The 22,500-nt window shown below is 40.2% G+C and overlaps 1 protein-coding gene across 1 annotated transcript in view; it reads right to left on the bottom strand.

Moving 5' to 3' along the window:
* HOATZ (HOATZ cilia and flagella associated protein) overlaps window positions 1–22,500 on the bottom strand; it is a 141,825-nt gene that overhangs the window by 108,177 nt on the left and 11,148 nt on the right. The window contains exon 3 of the mRNA XM_053689828.1: window positions 16,789–16,859. Within this exon, the coding sequence (XP_053545803.1) occupies window positions 16,789–16,859 (71 nt within the window). The remainder of the gene's footprint in view (window positions 1–16,788; window positions 16,860–22,500) is intronic.

The raw sequence follows: 22,500 nt of genomic DNA, 5'->3' as shown, positions 1-22,500 counted from the left end.
ATGTATTTATAGCTGTCACTGCTCTATCTGATGGGTCTAGAAGAGCTAAAAAGAAACCAGCGTAAGACAGATACACATATGTATTTATAGTGGTCACTGCTCTATCTGATGGGTCTAGATAAGCTAAAAAGAAATCAGCATAAGACAGATACACATATGTATTTATAGCGGTCACTGCTCTATCTGATGGGTCTAGATAAGCTAAAAAGAAATCTGCGTAAGACAGATACACATATGTATTTATAGCTGTCACTGCTCTATCTGATGGGTCTAGATAAGCTAAAAGAAATCAGCGTAAGACAGATAAACATATGTATTTATAGCTGTCACTGCTCTATCTGATGGGTCTAGATAAGATAAAAAGAAACCAGCGTAAGACAGATACACATATGTATTTATAGCTGTCACTGCTCTATCTGATGGGTCTAGATAAGATAAAAAGAAATCAGCGTAAGACAGATACACATATGTATTTATAGCTGTCACTGCTCGATCTGATGGGTCTAGAAGAGCTAAAAATAAATCAGTGTAAGAGAGATACACATATGTATTTATAGCTGTCACTGCTCGATCTGATGGGTCTAGAAGAGCTAAAAAGAAATCAGTGTAAGACAGATACACATATGTATTTATAGCTGTCACTGCTCGATCTGATGGGTCTAGAAGAGCTAAAAAGAAATCAGTGTAAGACAGATACACATATGTATTTATAGCTGTCACTGCTCGATTTGATGGGTCTAGAAGAGCTAAAAAGAAACCAGCGTAAGACAGATACACATATGTATTTATAGCTGTCACTGCTCTATCTGATGGGACTAGATAAGCTAAAAAGAAATCAGCGTAAGACAGATACACATATGTATTTATAGCTGTCACTGCTCTATCTGATGGGTCTAGATAAGATAAAAAGAAATCAGCGTAAGACAGATACACATATGTATTTATAGCTGTCACTGCTCGATCTGATGGGTCTAGATAAGCTAAAAAGAAACCAGCGTAAGACAGATACACATATGTATTTATAGCTGTCACTGCTCTATCTGATGGGACTAGATAAGCTAAAAAGAAACCAGCGTAAGACAGATACACATATGTATTTATAGCTGTCACTGCTCGATCTGATGGGTCTAGAAGAGCTAAAAAGAAATCAGTGTAAGACAGATACACATATGTATTTATAGCTGTCACTGCTCTATCTGATGGGTCTAGATAAGCTAAAAAGAAACCAGCGTAAGACAGATACACATATGTATTTATAGCTGTCACTGCTCGATCTGATGGGTCTAGAAGAGCTAAAAAGAAATCAGTGTAAGACAGATACACATATGTATTTATAGCTGTCACTGCTCTATCTGATGGGTCTAGATAAGATAAAAAGAAATCAGTGTAAGACAGATACACATATGTATTTATAGCTTTCACTGCTCGATCTCATGGGTCTAGAAGAGCTAAAAAGAAATCAGTGTAAGACAGATACACATATGTATTTATAGCTGTCACTGCTCGATCTGATGGGTCTAGAAGAGCTAAAAAGAAATCAGTGTAAGACAGAGACACATATGTATTTATAGCTGTCACTGCTCTATCTGATGGGTCTAGAAGAGCTAAAAAGAAACCAGCGTAAGACAGATACACATATGTATTTATAGCTGTCACTGCTCGATCTCATGGGTCTAGAAGAGCTAAAAAGAAATCAGCGTAAGACAGATACACATATGTATTTATAGCTGTCACTGCTCAATCTGATGGGTCTAGATAAGCTAAAAAGAAATCAGCGTAAGACAGATACACATATGTATTTATAGCTGACACTGCTCGATCTCATGGGTCTAGAAGAGCTAAAAAGAAATCAGCGTAAGACAGATACACATATGTATTTATAGCTGTCACTGCTCAATCTGATGGGTCTAGATAAGCTAAAAAGAAACCAGCGTAAGACAGATACACATATGTATTTATAGCTGACACTGCTCGATCTCATGGGTCTAGAAGAGCTAAAAAGAAATCAGCGTAAGACAGATACACATATGTATTTATAGCTGTCACTGCTCTATCTGATGGGACTAGATAAGCTAAAAAGAAACCAGTGTAAGACAGATACACATATGTATTTATAGCTGTCACTGCTCGATCTGATGGGTCTAGATAAGCTAAAAAGAAACCAGCGTAAGACAGATACACATATGTATTTATAGCTGTCACTGCTCTATCTGATGGGTCTAGATAAGATAAAAAGAAATCAGCGTAAGACAGATACACATATGCATTTATAGCTGTCACTGCTCGATCTCATGGGTCTAGAAGAACTGAAAAGCTTCAATTATTTGTAATAATTGGCATTTTAGAACTGAGGTTTGTGAAGTTAAAAAGGAGGTTTCAGGCTTTTCATTTAAATCATTATTATTGACCCACTCTCTATACAACGTTCTGAATATTTGTCTTCAGCACTTTTGCTAATCTGTGGTTTCCTAGTAAAAGACCTGATGTGGAATTGATGTGACCTGTTGCAATTTGAGTAGCTAAATATAAAAAGGGCTTTTAGAATGAAAACATTCATTACGCTGTATTAATAAATTCTGAGAAGCGCAGGGCTGCATTTAATATTGATTTAATACATTTGTAATCTAATTCAGATGATTACGGAAATCGGGGCTGTCTATACTTATTTAGCTAATGATACAAAGACGGTATAGTATTCCAGGATGGCTTTAACCCATTTATAGAACAAAAAGAGTCGCAGTGGATACGGACTGCACAATAGAGGAGCATGGCGGATCCTTAGTTATTTATTACTTTGTGATGAAACAGAAATCTCTCTGACATAGATATTCTGTGACATGAAAGAGAACAAGTTCTTAATTCCATCAGCTGGAAGGGACAATAAAATGTCATACAGATTGCTCCTGAATCCTAAGGAATCCGCACAATAACCAGTGTGTGCACCAATATTCACCTTATTGCTTCTCATGTGCAATCCGTGTAGTATATCAGCCCAGTGGTATAATCATAAGTAAAGGCTTTATCTGAGCATGGGAAACAGCTAAACCCAGACATGATTTAGCTTTAAATCAACTGTGTAGGTGAAATCAGGGTAGTATATCCTTTGTACTGAGCTGCATAACGGAGCTTGAGGGCCCGTGTTTCTGGCGAGTCTTCAGACTTGCCAGAAACAGCAGTTATGAAGCAGCGGTCTAAAGACCGCTGCTCCATAACCCTGTTCGCCTGCTCTGAGCAGGCGGACAGAGATCACCACAATTCAACCGAATCAAGTACGATCGAGTTGATTGACACCTCTCTGCTGGCGGCCCATTGGCCGCGAGTCTACAGGGGGCGGCGTTGCACCAGCAGCTCACAAGAGCATTGCTCTCCCCATTCAGCGATGTCTGTCGGACCTGATCCGCACTGTCGGATCAGGTCCGACAGACATTTGATAAAAAGGCCTTAATATATCACCACATTCAATCAAGTCTTGTCTGAGTGATGTATCTGCTTGATGATGTCACACAATAAGGAAGTGACCAAGGCAAGAGGCGTGTTCTTAATGCCAGTTGTGTGACCAGCACAACTATCCTCACAGCACATACCCCTACATCACATAGAGATACAAGGGAGGGGCAGTTACACCGCACATACCCCCCACATCACACAGAGATACAGGAGAGGGGCAGTTACACAGTACATACCCCCTACATCACACAGAGATACAGGATAGAGGCAGTTACACCGCACATACCCCCTACATCACATAGAGATACAAGGGAGGGGCAGTTACACCGCACATACCCCCTACATCACACAGAGATACAGGATAGAGGCAGTTACACAGTACATACCCCCTACATCACATAGAGATACAGGATAGAGGCAGTTACACCGCACATACCCCCCACATCACACAGAGATACAGGAGAGGGGCAGTTACACAGTACATACCTCCTACATCAATTGGGGTTGACACTAAGCGCCTATTGCTAGAGGGACCCTTAGCTTTAATAAATTGACCCCTAGCGGTCAAGGAAGTGGATAATCAGAGAGAGAATTATTAAAGCGCCAAAAGACAAAGGCCGGGTCTAAGTTAAAAATATGTCATTTATTTAACACAGTATAATTATAAGAAACAATAAAATATACCTAGAGTACATAAAAAGATATAATCATGGATCCAAGATTTTACAATAAGTAGATATAGGTTAAAATCAAAATATACAAAACTTGACTAGATCAGTAATTTGGACTGTCTGAGAATTGAATTGTACAGGCAGTGTGTCTGCTGAGGGGTAGAGCCGTGGCTTGGGTGACTGTCAAAAGGTAAATTGACAGTGCTAAAGGTGGTGAAATAAAGTGGTGAAGCCTTGTGTTACAAATGTGGTGAAGGCTTGTGTTTCAAATTATTGTGGAAAATAGTGCAAACTCCATTAACAAAAAAACATCGTATAAACAGTGTGAAATCAACAACCAATCTCTGCAATGGTGTGGTGTGAGCAAGCAATAAGCAAGCAAAAATTGAAAAAAAGAATGGAAAAAATGAAAAAAATGATGAAAATGAAAAAATCCTGGATAAAGTGAACAGTCAAACAACAATAATAAGGAATGTCAGAATAAACAAATTCTACCTGCACCTCACATTTGGGAGAAATAGCACTAGGAGGAATACTACTGAATCTTTTTGGGACATACAAGTACATTTGTTTATTCTGACATTCCTTATTATTGTTGTTTGACTGTTCACTATATCCAGGATTTTTTCATTTTCATCATTTTTTTCATTTTTTCCATTCTTTTTTTCAATTTTTGCTTGCTTATTGCTTGCTCACACCACACCATTGCAGAGATTGGTTGTTGATTTCACACTGTTTATACTATGTTTTTTTGTTAATGGAGTTTGCACTATTTTCCACAATAATTTGAAACACAAGCCTTCACCACATTTGTAACACAAGCCTTCACCACTTTATTTCACCACCTTTAGCACTGTCAATTTACCTTTTGACAGTCACCCAAGCCACGGCTCTACCCCTCAGCAGACACACTGCCTGTACATTTCAATTCTCAGACAGTCCAAATTACTGATCTAGTCAAGTTTTGTATATTTTTATTTTAACCTATATCTACTTATTGTAAAATCTTGGATCCATGATTATATCTTTTTATGTACTCTAGGTATATTTTATTGTTTCTTATAATTATACTGTGTTAAATAAATGACATATTTTTAACTTAGACCCGGCCTTTGTCTTTTGGCGCTTTAATAATTCTCTCTCTGATACCTCCTACATCACACAGAGATACAGGATAGAGGCAGTTACACCGCACATACCCCCTACATCACACAGAGATACAGGATAGAGGCAGTTACACCGCACATACCCCCTACATCACACAGAGATACAGGATAGAGGCAGTTACACCGCACATACCCCCTACATCACACAGAGATACAGGATAGAGGCAGTTACACCGCACATACCCCCTACATCACACAGAGATACAGGATAGAGGCAGTTACACCGCACATACCCCCTACATCACATAGAGATACAGGATAGAGGCAGTTACACCGCACATACCCCCCACATCACACAGAGATACAGGATAGAGGCAGTTACACAGTACATACCTCCTACATCACACAGAGATACAGGATAGAGGCAGTTACACTGCACATACCCCCTACATCACACAGAGATACAGGATAGAGGCAGTTACACCGCACATACCCCCTACATCACACAGAGATACAGGATAGAGGCAGTTACACCGCACATACCCCCTACATCACACAGAGATACAGGATAGAGGCAGTTACACCGCACATACCCCCTACATCACACAGAGATACAGGATAGAGGCAGTTACACCGCACATACCCCCTACATCACACAGAGATACAGGATAGAGGCAGTTACACCGCACATACCCCCTACATCACAGAGAGATACAGGATAGAGGCAGTTACACCGCACATACCCCCTACATCACAGAGAGATACAGGATAGAGGCAATTAAACCGCACATACCGCCTACATCACACAGAGATACAGGATAGAGGCAGTTACACCGCACATACCCCCTACATCACACAGAGATACAGGAGAGGGGCAGTTACACAGTACATACCCCCTACATCACATAGAGATACAGGAGAGGGGCAGTTACACAGCACATACCCCCTACATCACACAGAGATACAGGAGAGGGGCAGTTACACAGCACATACCCCCTACATCACATAGAGATACAGGAGAGGGGCAGTTACACAGCACATACCCCTACATCACATAGAGATACAAGGGAGGGGCAGTTACACAGCACATACCCCCAGGAGAGGGGCAGTTACACAGCACATACCCCCAGGAGAGGGGCAGTTACACAGCACATACCCCCTCCATCACATAGAGATACAGGAGAGGGGCAGTTACACAGCACATACCCCCCACATCACATAGAGATACAGGAGAGAGGCAGTTACACCGCACATACCCCTACATCACATAGAGATACAGGATAGAGGCAGTTACACAGTACATACCCCTACATCCCATAGAGATACAAGGGAGGGGCAGTTACACAGCACATACCCCCCACATCACATAGAAATACAGGAGAGGGGCAGTTACACAGTACATACCTCCTACATCACACAGAGATACAGGATAGAGGCAGTTACACAGCACATACCCCCTACATCACATAGAGATACAGGATAGAGGCAGTTACACCGCACATACCCCCTACATCACAGAGATACAGGAGAGGGGCAGTTACACCGCACATACCCCCTACATCACATAGAGATACAAGGGAGGGGCAGTTACACAGCACATACCCCCAACATCACATAGAAATACAGGAGAGGGGCAGTTACACAGTACATACCCCCTACATCACACAGAGATACAGGATAGAGGCAGTTACACCGCACATACCCCCAACATCACATAGAAATACAGGAGAGGGGCAGTTACACCGCACATACCCCCTACATCACATAGAGATACAGGATAGAGGCAGTTACACCGCACATACCCCCTACATCACAGATATACAGGAGAGGGGCAGTTACACAGTACATACCCCCTACATCACACAGAGATACAGGATAGAGGCAGTTACACCGCACATACCCCCTACATCACATAGAGATACAGGATAGAGGCAGTTACACAGTACATACCCCCTATATCACACAGAGATACAGGAGAAGGGCAGTTACACAGCACATACCCCCTACATCACATAGAGATACAGGAGAGGGGCAGTTACACAGCACATACCCCCTACATCACATAGAGATACAGGAGAGGGGCAGTTACACAGTACATACCCCCTACATCACATAGAGATACAGGATAGAGGCAGTTACACCGCACATACCCCCTACATCACAGAGATACAGGAGAGGGGCAGTTACACCACACATACCCCCTACATCACACAGAGATACAGGATAGAGGCAGTTACACCGCACATACCCCCTACATCAGAGAGATACAGGAGAGGGGCAGTTACACCGCACATACCCCCTACATCACATAGAAATACAGGAGAGGGGCAGTTACACAGTACACACCCCCTACATCACACAGAGATATAGGATAGAGGCAGTTAAACCACACATACCCCCTACATCACATAGAGATACAGGATAGAGGCAGTTACACAGCACATACCCCCTACATCACATAGAGATATAGGGGAGGGGCAGCTACACAGCACATACCCCCTACATCACATAGAGATAGAGGAGAGGGGCAGTTAAAAAGCACATACCTCCTACATCACATAGAGATACAGGATAGAGGCAGTTACACAGCACATACCCCCAGGAGAGGGGCAGTTACACAGCACATACCCCCAGGAGAGGGGCAGTTACACAGCACATACCCCTAGGAGAGGGGCAGTTACACAGCACATACCCCCTACATCACACAGAGATACAGGCAGTTACACAGCACATACCCCCTACATCACATAGAGATACAGGGGAGGGGCAGCTACACAGCACATACCCCCTACATCACATAGAGATAGAGGAGAGGGGCAGTTAAAAAGCACATACCTCCTACATCACATAGAGATACAGGATAGAGGCAGTTACACAGCACATACCCCCAGGAGAGGGGCAGTTACACAGCACATACCCCCAGGAGAGGGGCAGTTACACAGCACATACCCCTAGGAGAGGGGCAGTTACACAGCACATACCCCCTACATCACATAGAGATACAGGATAGAGGCAGTTACACAGCACATACCCCCTCCATCACATAGAGATACAGGAGAGGGGCAGTTACACAGCACATACACCCTACATCACATAGAGTTACAGGAGAGGGGCAGTTACACAGCACATACCCCCTACATCACATAGAGATACAGGAGAGGGGCAGTTACACAGCACATACCCCCTACATCATACAGAGATACAGGGGATGGGCAGTTACACAGCACAGACCCCCTACATCACACAGAGATACAGGGGAGGGGCAGTTACCAGCACATACCCCCTACATCACACAGAGATACAGGGGAGGGGCAGTTACCAGCACATACCCCCTACATCACACAGAGATACAGGGGAGGGGCAGTTACCAGCACATACATGGATGTCAGCTATCATGGATCACCTGATGGAACCATGGGGTCAGGGTATCCCCTTGTTGACCCCCCTCCCCCTAAATGAGCAGTAATATATCTATCCAGCTGACAGGCTATTGTCATAACAAGTGAAATCTTACAATTACACGCTCTATTCAAATCATGCAAGTTTACTTTAGACTTTCCTCTCCCTTTAATTAGAGCAGTACACAATTGGTCTGTGGGACAGAAGATTATTGGCTGATAAGCAAAACACCTGCACCTCTATTGGTGGTCAGTGACACGCCCCATACACATGAAAATAAAATTGTGTTTTTCTGAGTGAAGGAGCATCAATTGTACAAACAACAATAGAATTTCACATTCAAATATCCTCTTTTATATAGAACAAGAAAATAAATTGCTTGTATGCGCTGTAACCCATTTAAAGCAGAACATGACTGTTCCTCTTGTAATGAGTGACAATTAGGAGCCTTACCTGCTTCTGTGACAGCTGCTGAATCCTACAGAAGTGACAGGAGGAATCCTATGGTCACACTGCTAAGTATCTAACTGTATTTTACATTATTTTCAATCCAATATCTATAAAGTCTGCAACAGGCAGTGGATTTGTTTTCATCCTAAATCTCCCACAGAAATCAATGACAGATTGTAGCTGAATAACCACTGTAGTATTTATAGCTTCCCCTTTAACATTCAACATTAAGGAATAATGATCCCTGTGGGCCCATTGTATAGAAGCCACAATTGAGTGTAGTAGTAAATGTTCCTTTGGGGAAAAGTGAAATTCCTCATATAGGCATGACTGTCTTCTGGGAAAGGACTAATCGAAAGCTTAACATACTGCAAGCATTCCTCCCTCCGTCTCCATTAAGCAATAGGTTAATGAATCGCAGCGCCATACGTTCAGACCAGTGGCTACTGATTATAACATTGCTTTGTGCCTTTATAGTGTCATTAGGTGTAGTAAAAAGATAAACAATCTAATATAAAACAACAGAACATTTCCAGTAAAAAGTCTTCAGGATAAACGTTCTACTGGTGGGAGGTTATGGAGCGTCACGTTGGGACATAGAAGTGTATATAGGTAGCAAGTGTCTGGCTATACATGCTCTAGTCTGCTTACAATATACTGATAACCCCACCCAATACCACACTTACATTACCTACTTATTTCTATACCCTTGAAATACACAACAACGTTAAGTTCTTTACCAAATAATGGAAAGGTCAATTTTATTTGTTTTAACAAGATTTTGCCTTTATGGCAGAAATGTTAAAATTAGAGCAATCAATATAATTTCAATAACCCAACTAATTAGATAAAAATGCACCGGCATTTGAACATGAACTTGGATCTCACGTATCAGGGAAGGACCACCAGACCCTGTGGCGTGGCAAGAGGGGAAAAAGAGAATCTACAGCATAGCCTGCCCAGCAGCTAGACCACCGAATCACGACCCTAAACTGAGTATGCCGCGGGATCCCCCTGCCCCCTCAATGCCCCGCCTACGAGCCAGACCCCAATTTCACCACAATCACCATCAATCTTGAAAAACTAAACCAGCTGCACATCTATTTGAAAGAATTTGCTCCTGGTTAGCGTAGACCATATTTTGTCACCTGCTAACCACCAGCTGCAGCTACTAAAATCCTGAAGAGCACATGGGTGGTCTTATGCCGATCTGACCAAATAGTCAGCATCCTGCTCTTAACCGTGTCACTTCTGCTCTTTCCTTTTCTCCTCTGTGACCTCTCCGAATTGAATTTCTTCCTCATCTCTTACCGTGCCTATGTTGGGGGGGGGGGGGGGGATACAAAAAAGGGTAGTCAAACACTTCCTGCCTGCACCCATTTATATATCTACCTCTCTGCCCACTTACCGCATCTTACTTATTAACTGCTCGCCAACAGCTATCCTATTCACCCCAACACTATCAAGCACCTTACAGCCTCGGAGCACTCCAGTCATATGCATTCCTTTTGTATCATCATGTACAGAAGATCCCTGAACCAGATCACAATCTTAATGTATGGGACGTCAATCGTAATAGCGACTGTTGTAATATTGTGGTACTTAGGGTTACAGCTCAGGTTTTTGGCCTACTCTGGCATCCAAGGGGTTAACACAAGCTTGTACCAAAGCACCTGTGACATTTCTGAACAGAAAACATCACTGAGGCCACGTTGGAGCCGCAGGGACACAGTAATATAACTGCAGAGCATTACTTCCCCTTTACCCAATCACAACAAAATACTGCAGTATAATTTAACCACAACCATTAAATGACTTTCATTTAACTTTTACATAATAAATGTATTTTGAAAATACTATGGGTTATTTAATGTGCATGATATACGGTTTGCTTCCCACTGCGTTTTCAGCACATCTGCAGGTAAGCAACTAGTGCGCATGCTCAGGAACTAGTGCGCATGCTCAGCAACTAGCGCGCGTGATCAGCAACTAGTGCGCATGCTCAGCAACTAGCGCGCGTGATCAGCAACTAGCGCGCGTGATCAGCAACTAGCGCGCGCGCTCAGCAACTAGCGCGCGATCAGCAACTAGCGCGCGTGCTCAACAACTAGTGCGCGTGCTCAGCAACTAGTGCGCGTGCTCAGCAACTAGTGCGCGTGCTCAGCAACTAGTGCGCGTGCTCAACAACTAGTGCGCGTGCTCAGCAACTAGTGCGTGTGCTCAGCAACTAGTGCGCGTGCTCAGCAACTAGTGCGCGTGCTCAGCAACTAGTGCGCGTGCTCAGCAACTAGTGCGCATGCTCAACAACTAGTGCGCGTGCTCAGCAACTAGTGCGTGTGCTCAACAACTAGTGCGCATGCTCAGCAACTAGTGCGTGTGCTCAACAACTAGTGCGTGTGCTCAACAACTAGTGCGTGTGATCAGCAACTAGTGCGTGTGATCAGTAACTAGTGCGCGTGCTCAGCAACTAGTGCGTGTGATCAGCAACTAGTGAGTGTGATCAGCAACTAGTGCGTGTGATCAGCAACTAGTGCGTGTGATCAGTAACTAGTGCGTGTGCTCAGCAACTAGTGCGTGTGATCAACAACTAGTGCGTGTGATCAGCAACTAGTGAGTGTGATCAGCAACTAGTGCGTGTGATCAGCAACTAGTGCGTGTGATCAACAACTAGTGCGTGTGATCAGCAACTAGTGAGTGTGATCAGCAACTAGTGCGTGTGATCAGCAACTAGTGCGTGTGATCAGCAACTAGTGCGTGTGATCAGCAACTAGTGCGTGTGATCAGTAACTAGTGCGTGTGATCAGCAACTAGTGCGTGTGATCAGTAACTAGTGCGTGTGCTCAACAACTAGTGCGTGTGATCAGTAACTAGTGCGTGTGATCAGCAACTAGTGCGTGTGCTCAACAACTAGTGCGTGTGATCAGTAACTAGTGCGTGTGCTCAACAACTAGTGCGTGTGATCAGTAACTAGTGCGCGTGATCAACAACTAGTGCGTGTGATCAGCAACTAGTGCGTGTGATCAACAACTAGTGCGTGTGATCAGCAACTAGTGAGTGTGATCAGCAACTAGTGCGTGTGATCAACAACTAGTGCGTGTGATCAGTAACTAGTGCGTGTGATCAGCAACTAGTGCGTGTGATCAGTAACTAGTGCGTGTGATCAACAACTAGTGCGTGTGATCAGCAACTAGTGAGTGTGATCAGCAACTAGTGCGTGTGATCAACAACTAGTGCGCGTGCTCAACAACTAGTGCGCGTGCTCAGCAACTAGTGCGTGTGATCAACAACTAGTGCGTGTGCTCAACAACTAGTGCGTGTGCTCAGCAACTAGTGCGTGTGATCAACAACTAGTGCGTGTGATCAGCAACTAGTGCGTGTGCTCAACAACTAGTGCGTGTGATCAACAACTAGTGCGTGTGCTCAACAACTAGTGCGTGTGATCAGCAACTAGTGCGTGTGATCAGCAACTAGTGCGTGTGATCAGCAACTAGTGTGTGTGATCAGCAACTAGTGTGTGTGCTCAGCAACTAGTGCGTGTGCTCAACAACTAGTGCGTGTGATCAGCAACTAGTGCGTGTGATCAGCAACTAGTGCGTGTGATCAGCAACTAGTGCGTGTGATCAGTAACTAGTGCGTGTGCTCAACAACTAGTGAGTGTGATCAGCAACTAGTGCGTGTGATCAGCAACTAGTGCGTGTGATCAGCAACTAGTGTGTGTGATCAGCAACTAGTGTGTGTGCTCAGCAACTAGTGCGTGTGCTCAACAACTAGTGCGTGTGATCAGCAACTAGTGCGTGTGATCAGCAACTAGTGCGTGTGCTCAACAACTAGTGCGTGTGATCAACAACTAGTGCGTGTGATCAGTAACTAGTGCGTGTGATCAACAACTAGTGCGTGTGATCAGCAACTAGTGCGTGTGATCAGCAACTAGCGCGCGTGCTCAACAACTAGTGCGTGTGATCAGCAACTAGTGCGTGTGCTCAGCAACTAGTGCGTGTGATCAGCAACTAGTGTGTGTGATCAGTAACTAGTGCGTGTGATCAACAACTAGTGCGTGTGCTCAACAACTAGTGCGTGTGCTCAGCAACTAGTGCGTGTGATCAACAACTAGTGCGTGTGCTCAACAACTAGTGCGTGTGATCAGCAACTAGTGCGTGTGATCAGCAACTAGTGTGTGTGATCAGCAACTAGTGCGTGTGCTCAGCAACTAGTGTGTGTGCTCAGCAACTAGTGCGTGTGCTCAACAACTAGTGTGTGTGATCAGCAACTAGTGCGTGTGATCAGCAACTAGTGCGTGTGCTCAACAACTAGTGCGTGTGATCAGCAACTAGTGCGTGTGATCAGCAACTAGTGCGTGTGATCAGCAACTAGTGCGTGTGCTCAACAACTAGTGCGTGTGATCAGCAACTAGTGCGCGTGCTCAGCAACTAGTGCGTGTGCTCAGCAACTAGTGTGTGTGATCAGCAACTAGTGCGTGTGCTCAGCAACTAGTGCGTGTGATCAGCAACTAGTGCGTGTGCTCAACAACTAGTGCGTGTGATCAACAACTAGTGCGTGTGATCAACAACTAGTGCGCGTGATCAGCAACTAGTGCGCGTGCTCAGCAACTAGTGCGTGTGCTCAGCAACTAGTGCGTGTGCTCAGCAACTAGTGCGTGTGATCAACAACTAGTGCGTGTGATCAACAACTAGTGCGTGTGATCAACAACTAGTGCGTGTGATCAACAACTAGTGTGTGTGATCAGCAACTAGTGCGTGTGCTCAGCAACTAGTGCGTGTGATCAGCAACTAGTGCGTGTGCTCAACAACTAGTGCGTGTGATCAACAACTAGTGCGTGTGATCAACAACTAGTGCGTGTGATCAACAACTAGTGCGTGTGATCAACAACTAGTGCGTGTGATCAACAACTAGTGCGTGTGATCAGCAACTAGTGCGTGTGATCAGCAACTAGTGCGTGTGCTCAGCAACTAGTGCGTGTGATCAACAACTAGTGAGTGTGATCAACAACTAGTGCGTGTGATCAGCAACTAGTGCGTGTGATCAGTAACTAGTGCGTGTGATCAGCAACTAGTGCGTGTGATCAGCAACTAGTGCGCGTGCTCAACAACTAGTGCGTGTGCTCAGCAACTAGTGCGTGTGATCAGCAACTAGTGCGTGTGATCAGCAACTAGTGCGTGTGATCAGCAACTAGTGCGTGTGCTCAGCAACTAGTGCGTGTGATCAGCAACTAGTGCGCGTGCTCAGCAACTAGTGTGTGTGCTCAGCAACTAGTGCGTGTGCTCAGCAACTAGTGCGTGTGATCAGCAACTAGTGCGCGTGCTCAGCAACTAGTGCGTGTGATCAGCAACTAGTGCGCGTGCTCAGCAACTAGTGCGTGTGATCAGCAACTAGTGCGCGTGCTCAGCAACTAGTGCGCGTGCTCAGCAACTAGTGCGCGTGATCAACAACTAGTGCGCGTGCTCAGCAACTAGCTTTGAGTGCGACTGTCTAATATTTGTATTGTTCCTCATGTCTGTGCTTTTTAAATAATAAAAAAACTCAAGCAAAAATGGAAACAGACTTATACATTAATATGCTAAAATGGCTTTGTTTTCTTGGTATCCTTTGTTGAAAAGCATGTCTAGGTAGACAGGAGCAGAAGTGCATTGGTGGGAGCTGGCTGAACATGTCTCTTGTCATTGGCTCATGGATGTGTTCAGCCCTGAAGTGCATTACTGTTTCTAACCTAACAAAGGATACCAAGAGAACAAAGCAAATAGTAAAGTTTATTACAGCTGTCTGATCCATGACAATGTCATTTTGCCTTTACTGTACCTTTAACACTTTCCCAGACATCCCAACCTGCAAAAACTAATTTTAGGGAGGTAGCTTCACCAGCTATTGCACTGCGTGCTGTGAGCCGCCCCCGGTTATATATTAGACACATGGAAACTCTAAGTAAGATAGAGACTTATCATTAAAGCAGCTGCCCACTAAAGTCACATTAAAAACAAAAGTAGCTTTATTGCACAACCACATACAACAAACCTATTTTCCAGTGATCGTGCGCTTGTTGAATGCTCAAATATTTTATAATATGAAGTTTAATTACGTGCAGTAAATAAGGGAGTGTTTGTGTTTTATTTTATTACAATCAGTGGGGGGCTTTTTGGTTACTGATGCAGGCTTTGAGGGTTCCATAGCGTCCCAGTTTGTGAAATACTCAGTATAGTTTTTAGCAACAGAGAACTTCCCAAGCTGTCAATGTTATCACAGAAGATATCATAACTTGGTTAACACTTTGCAGTCAATATAGCGGAATAAATCTCTCAATATGATGTGGAGCACTACACCCCCCAAAGCAAACTAGACCAAGAGCATCCACTATAGCGGAATAGGGTGTAACATATCACTCACCCTTCTGCCGATGTCATCCGCTGGAGAACAGTCACTCATCCGGTGTGTAAATTGGGAATCGTATGCATTTATATATATAATTAAGGAACTTTTCTCTAATCACTCCTTTACATACAGAATGTGTTGTTCTAATTATAAATATATATATTTTTGCTACCATATAATGTTAGGTACAATAGAAAGGGAATAGTATTATATTCCTACCTCTCTTGGTAAGCAATTTATTAAAATATGTTTAGGGACAAACTCTGTTTTGGGGGATGCTGTTCATTTATATTTTGTTGAAACCTTTGAAATCATATGGACAGTATTGCTTTTTCCAATGACTATTTATATGTAATTTTGATGTCTATGTTAAGTAGAAAAGCATGTGCTAATATGTTTAAAATGATTATTCATGGTACTTCAAGTGTTAAATTTGTTAACATGAATTCCAACCCCTTATGTCAATCAACCAATTAGAGAGTAGTGAATCGTTTTTAAACTAATTTTGTTTTATGGTGTGTTAGGTTTACGATTACGGCCACAAGCCGAAACTAGTCAGACCCTGCACCTTGTCTCATGTTTTCCAGCTGCTGGAATTTTATCCGTTACTGAATAAAGAAGTTTTACTTTTATCTGTAAGAGGTTGCGCCTTCTCTTTGTTTATTGACTCAGTATAGTTGTCACTGTACAACTTTCAGATTTTGTGTCTGGGAGCGTGTGTGATTTGGAGTTTGAGAGGCTATTTGTAATTATGTTTTGTACTCACAGTAGAGTCAGTTTGATAAGGACCTAACAGCAGGGGTGTCTATCTGCTCTCTCACAGGGTCACACTTTCTTTGCCCTCTTTCTAAGTCAGCCTATGCTGCAGCCAATGTTGCCTGCTGCAGATTCTCCTCCCCTAAGAGCCTTATCACTGCCTCCAAACGGCAGCAGGGAGGGTGGCAGACACACAATAAACAGAAAGTAAAGACAGACTTGCTGTGACAATGCCCTCCTGCTCGATGACGTCACCGCAACTAGAGGCATCCCTTAAAGAAACACTGTTTACGGATTTGGGCAACGTTGGATCATGGTATTTGTAGTTTCAGGAAGATTGCATTTCATTTGCGGGCATCAGGGAGCCGCTATTACAATGAGGGAGACTCCCTGTACTTCAGGGAGAGTTGGGATGTCTGCTTTCCTCTCTAAATGACATATTTAACAGCAATATGTCACATATAGGAGACGTTAATAAAAGCCCTTGCTGGGTATTAGTAGCTAACTGTTCCCCATATTCATTACTAAAACTTTCCTTGCCAGATGTATAAAATGATTTGGTACAAAATGCTTCTTACCTTCTGCAGATAACGCGCCCTCTGCTCCTCATACTGTTCCTTCTGGGCCTCCAGCAAACAACATTCTGTTTCTAAAGCACAAAATGTTTTGTATTTTACAATCAGTGTGAAAACTCCTTTACGCACAATAAGACACAGCATAAGGACACATAAGGATTTGTTGTTTATTGTGACACCTCTGTTTAATGTATGTAATGATCAGATACAGCACAAACAGCACTGGTTTTTATATATAAATACATAAGGATTTGTTGTTTATTGTGACACCTCTGTTTAATGTATGTAATGATCAGATACAGCACAAACATCACTGGTTTTTATATATAAATACATAAGGATTTGCTGTTTATTGTGACACCTCTGTTTAATTTATGTAATGATCAGATACAGCACAAACAGCACTGGTTTTTATATATAAATACATAAGGATTTGTTGTTTATTGTGACACCTCTGTTTAATGTTTGTAATGATCAGATACAGCACAAACAGCACTGGTTTTTATATATAAATACATAAGGATTTGTTATTTATTGTGACACATCTGTTTAATGTTTGTAATGATCAGATACAGCACAAACAGCACTGGTTTTTATATATAAATACATAAGGATTTGTTGTTTATTGTGACACATCTGTTTAATGTTTGTAATGATCAGATACAGCACAAACAGCACTGGTTTTTATATATAAATACATAAGGATTTGTTGTTTATTGTGACACCTCTGTTTAATGTTTGTAATGATCAGATACAGCACAAACAGCACTGGTTTTTATATATAAATACATAAGGATTTGCTGTTTATTGTGACACCTCTGTTTAATGTTTGTAATGATCAGATACAGCACAAACAGCACTGGTTTTTATATATAAATACATAAGGATTTGTTGTTTATTGTGACACCTCTGTTTAATGTTTGTAATGATCAGATACAGCACAAACAGCACTGGTTTTTATATATAAATACATAAGGATTTGTTGTTTATTGTGACACCTCTGTTTAATGTTTGTAATGATCAGATACAGCACAAACAGCACTGGTTTTTATATATAAATACATAAGGATTTGTTGTTTATTGTGACACCTCTGTTTAATGTATGTAATGATCAGATACAGCACAAACAGCACTGGTTTTTATATATAAATACATAAGGATTTGTTATTTATTGTGACACCTCTGTTTAATGTTTGTAATGATCAGATACAGCACAAACAGCACTGGTTTTTATATATAAATACATAAGGATTTGTTGTTTATTGTGACACCTCTGTGTAATGTATGTAATGATCAGATACAGCACAAACAGCACTGGTTTTTATATATAAATACATAAGGATTTGTTGTTTATTGTGACACCTCTGTGTAATGTATGCGATGATCAGATACAGCACAAACAGCACTGGTTTTTATATATAAATACATAAGGATTTGTTGTTTATTGTGACACCTCTGTTTAATGTTTGTAATGATCAGATACAGCACAAACAGCACTGGTTTTTATATATAAATACATAAGGATTTGTTGTTTATTGTGACACCTCTGTTTAATGTATGTAATGATCAGATACAGCACAAACAGCACTGGTTTTTATATATAAATACATAAGGATTTGTTGTTTATTGTGACACCTCTGTTTAATGTATGTAATGATCAGATACAGCACAAACAGCACTGGTTTTTATATATAAATACATAAGGATTTGTTGTTTATTGTGACACCTCTGTTTAATGTTTGTAATGATCAGATACAGCACAAACAGCACTGGTTTTTATATATAAATACATAAGGATTTGTTGTTTATTGTGACACATGTGTTTAATGTTTGTAATGATCAGATACAGCACAAACAGCACTGGTTTTTATATATAAATACATAAGGATTTGTTGTTTATTGTGACACCTCTGTTTAATGTTTGTAATGATCAGATACAGCACAAACAGCACTGGTTTTTATATATAAATACATAAGGATTTGCTGTTTATTGTGACACCTCTGTTTAATGTTTGTAATGATCAGATACAGCACAAACAGCACTGGTTTTTATATATAAATACATAAGGATTTGTTGTTTATTGTGACACCTCTGTTTAATGTATGTAATGATCAGATACAGCACAAACAGCACTGGTTTTTATATATAAATACATAAGGATTTGTTATTTATTGTGACACCTCTGTTTAATGTTTGTAATGATCAGATACAGCACAAACAGCACTGGTTTTTATATATAAATACATAAGGATTTGTTGTTTATTGTGACACCTCTGTTTAATGTTTGTAATGATCAGATACAGCACAAACAGCACTGGTTTTTATATATAAATACATAAGGATTTGTTGTTTATTGTGACACCTCTGTTTAATGTTTGTAATGATCAGATACAGCACAAACAGCACTGGTTTTTATATATAAATACATAAGGATTTGTTGTTTATTGTGACACCTCTGTTTAATGTATGTAATGGTCAGATACAGCACAAACAGCACTGGTTTTTATATATAAATACATAAGGATTTGTTGTTCATTGTGACACCTCTGTTTAATGTTTGTAATGATCAGATACAGCACAAACAGCACTGGTTTTTATATATAAATACATAAGGATTTGCTGTTTATTGTGACACCTCTGTTTAATGTTTGTAATGATCAGATACAGCACAAACAGCACTGGTTTTTATATATAAATACATAAGGATTTGTTGTTTATTGTGACACCTCTGTTTAATGTTTGTAATGATCAGATACAGCACAAACAGCACTGGTTTTTATATATAAATACATAAGGATTTGTTGTTTATTGTGACACCTCTGTTTAATGTATGTAATGGTCAGATACAGCACAAACAGCACTGGTTTTTATATATAAATACATAAGGATTTGTTGTTTATTGTGACACCTCTGTTTAATGTATGCGATGATCAGATACAGCACAAACAGCACTGGTTTTTATATATAAATACATAAGGATTTGTTGTTCATTGTGACACCTCTGTTTAATGTATGCAATGATCAGATACACCACAAACAGCACTGGTTTTTATATATAAATACATAAGGATTTGTTATTTATTGTGACACATCTGTTTAATGTTTGTAATGATCAGATACACCACAAACAGCACTGGTTTTTATATATAAATACATAAGGATTTGTTATTTATTGTGACACCTCTGTTTAATGTTTGTAATGATCAGATACAGCACAAACAGCACTGGTTTTTATATATAAATACATAAGGATTTGTTATTTATTGTGACACCTCTGTTTAATGTTTGTAATGATCAGATACAGCACAAACAGCACTGGTTTTTATATATAAATACATAAGGATTTGTTGTTCATTGTGACACCTCTGTTTAATGTATGTAATGATCAGATACAGCACAAACAGCACTGGTTTTTATATATAAATACATAAGGATTTGTTGTTCATTGTGACACCTCTGTTTAATGTTTGTAATGATCAGATACAGCACAAACAGCACTGGTTTTTATATATAAATACATAAGGATTTGTTGTTTATTGTGACACCTCTGTTTAATGTTTGTAATGATCAGATACAGCACAAACAGCACTGGTTTTTATATATAAATACATAAGGATTTGTTGTTTATTGTGACACCTCTGTTTAATGTATGCGATGATCAGATACAGCACAAACAGCACTGGTTTTTATATATAAATACATAAGGATTTGTTGTTTATTGTGACACCTCTGTTTAATGTTTGTAATGATCAGATACAGCACAAACAGCACTGGTTTTTATATATAAATACATAAGGATTTGTTGTTTATTGTGACACATGTGTTTAATGTTTGTAATGATCAGATACGGCACAAACAGCACTGGTTTTTATATATAAATACATAAGGATTTGTTGTTTATTGTGACACCTCTGTTTAATGTTTGTAATGATCAGATACAGCACAAACAGCACTGGTTTTTATATATAAATACATAAGGATTTGTTGTTTATTGTGACACATGTGTTTAATGTTTGTAATGATCAGATACGGCACAAACAGCACTGGTTTTTATATATAAATACATAAGGATTTGTTGTTTATTGTGACACATGTGTTTAATGTTTGTAATGATCAGATACGGCACAAACAGCACTGGTTTTTATATATAAATACATAAGGATTTGTTGTTTATTGTGACACCTCTGTGTAATGTTTGTAATGATCAGATACAGCACAAACAGCACTGGTTTTTATATATAAATACATAAGGATTTGTTGTTTATTGTGACACCTCTGTTTAATGTTTGTAATGATCAGATACAGCACAAACAGCACTGGTTTTTATATATAAATACATAAGGATTTGTTGTTTATTGTGACACCTCTGTTTAATGTTTGTAATGATCAGATACAGCACAAACAGCACTGGTTTTTATATATAAATACATAAGGATTTGCTGTTTATTGTGACACCTCTGTTTAATGTTTGTAATGATCAGATACAGCACAAACAGCACTGGTTTTTATACATAAATACATAAGGATTTGTTATTTATTGTGACACATCTGTTTAATGTTTGTAATGATCAGATACAGCACAAACAGCACTGGTTTTTATATATAAATACATAAGGATTTGCTGTTTATTGTGACACCTCTGTTTAATGTTTGTAATGATCAGATACAGCACAAACAGCACTGGTTTTTATATATAAATACATAAGGATTTGTTATTTATTGTGACACATCTGTTTAATGTTTGTAATGATCAGATACAGCACAAACAGCACTGGTTTTTATATATAAATACATAAGGATTTGTTGTTTATTGTGACACATCTGTTTAATGTTTGTAATGATCAGATACAGCACAAACAGCACTGGTTTTTATATATAAATACATAAGGATTTGTTGTTTATTGTGACACCTCTGTTTAATGTTTGTAATGATCAGATACAGCACAAACAGCACTGGTTTTTATATATAAATACATAAGGATTTGCTGTTTATTGTGACACCTCTGTTTAATGTTTGTAATGATCAGATACAGCACAAACAGCACTGGTTTTTATATATAAATACATAAGGATTTGTTGTTTATTGTGACACCTCTGTTTAATGTTTGTAATGATCAGATACAGCACAAACAGCACTGGTTTTTATATATAAATACATAAGGATTTGTTGTTTATTGTGACACCTCTGTTTAATGTTTGTAATGATCAGATACAGCACAAACAGCACTGGTTTTTATATATAAATACATAAGGATTTGCTGTTTATTGTGACACCTCTGTTTAATGTTTGTAATGATCAGATACAGCACAAACAGCACTGGTTTTTATATATAAATACATAAGGATTTGTTGTTTATTGTGACACCTCTGTTTAATGTTTGTAATGATCAGATACAGCACAAACAGCACTGGTTTTTATATATAAATACATAAGGATTTGTTGTTTATTGTGACACCTCTGTTTAATGTATGCGATGATCAGATACAGCACAAACAGCACTGGTTTTTATATATAAATACATAAGGATTTGTTATTTATTGTGACACATCTGTTTAATGTTTGTAATGATCAGATACACCACAAACAGCACTGGTTTTTATATATAAATACATAAGGATTTGTTATTTATTGTGACACCTCTGTTTAATGTTTGTAATGATCAGATACAGCACAAACAGCACTGGTTTTTATATATAAATACATAAGGATTTGT

Source organism: Bombina bombina, chromosome 8 (genome assembly GCF_027579735.1).
Source record: "Bombina bombina isolate aBomBom1 chromosome 8, aBomBom1.pri, whole genome shotgun sequence".
Taxonomy (NCBI): domain Eukaryota; kingdom Metazoa; phylum Chordata; class Amphibia; order Anura; family Bombinatoridae; genus Bombina; species Bombina bombina.
The sequence above is the reverse complement of the archived record's forward strand: the minus strand, read 5'-3'. Positions and strand labels throughout refer to the sequence as shown.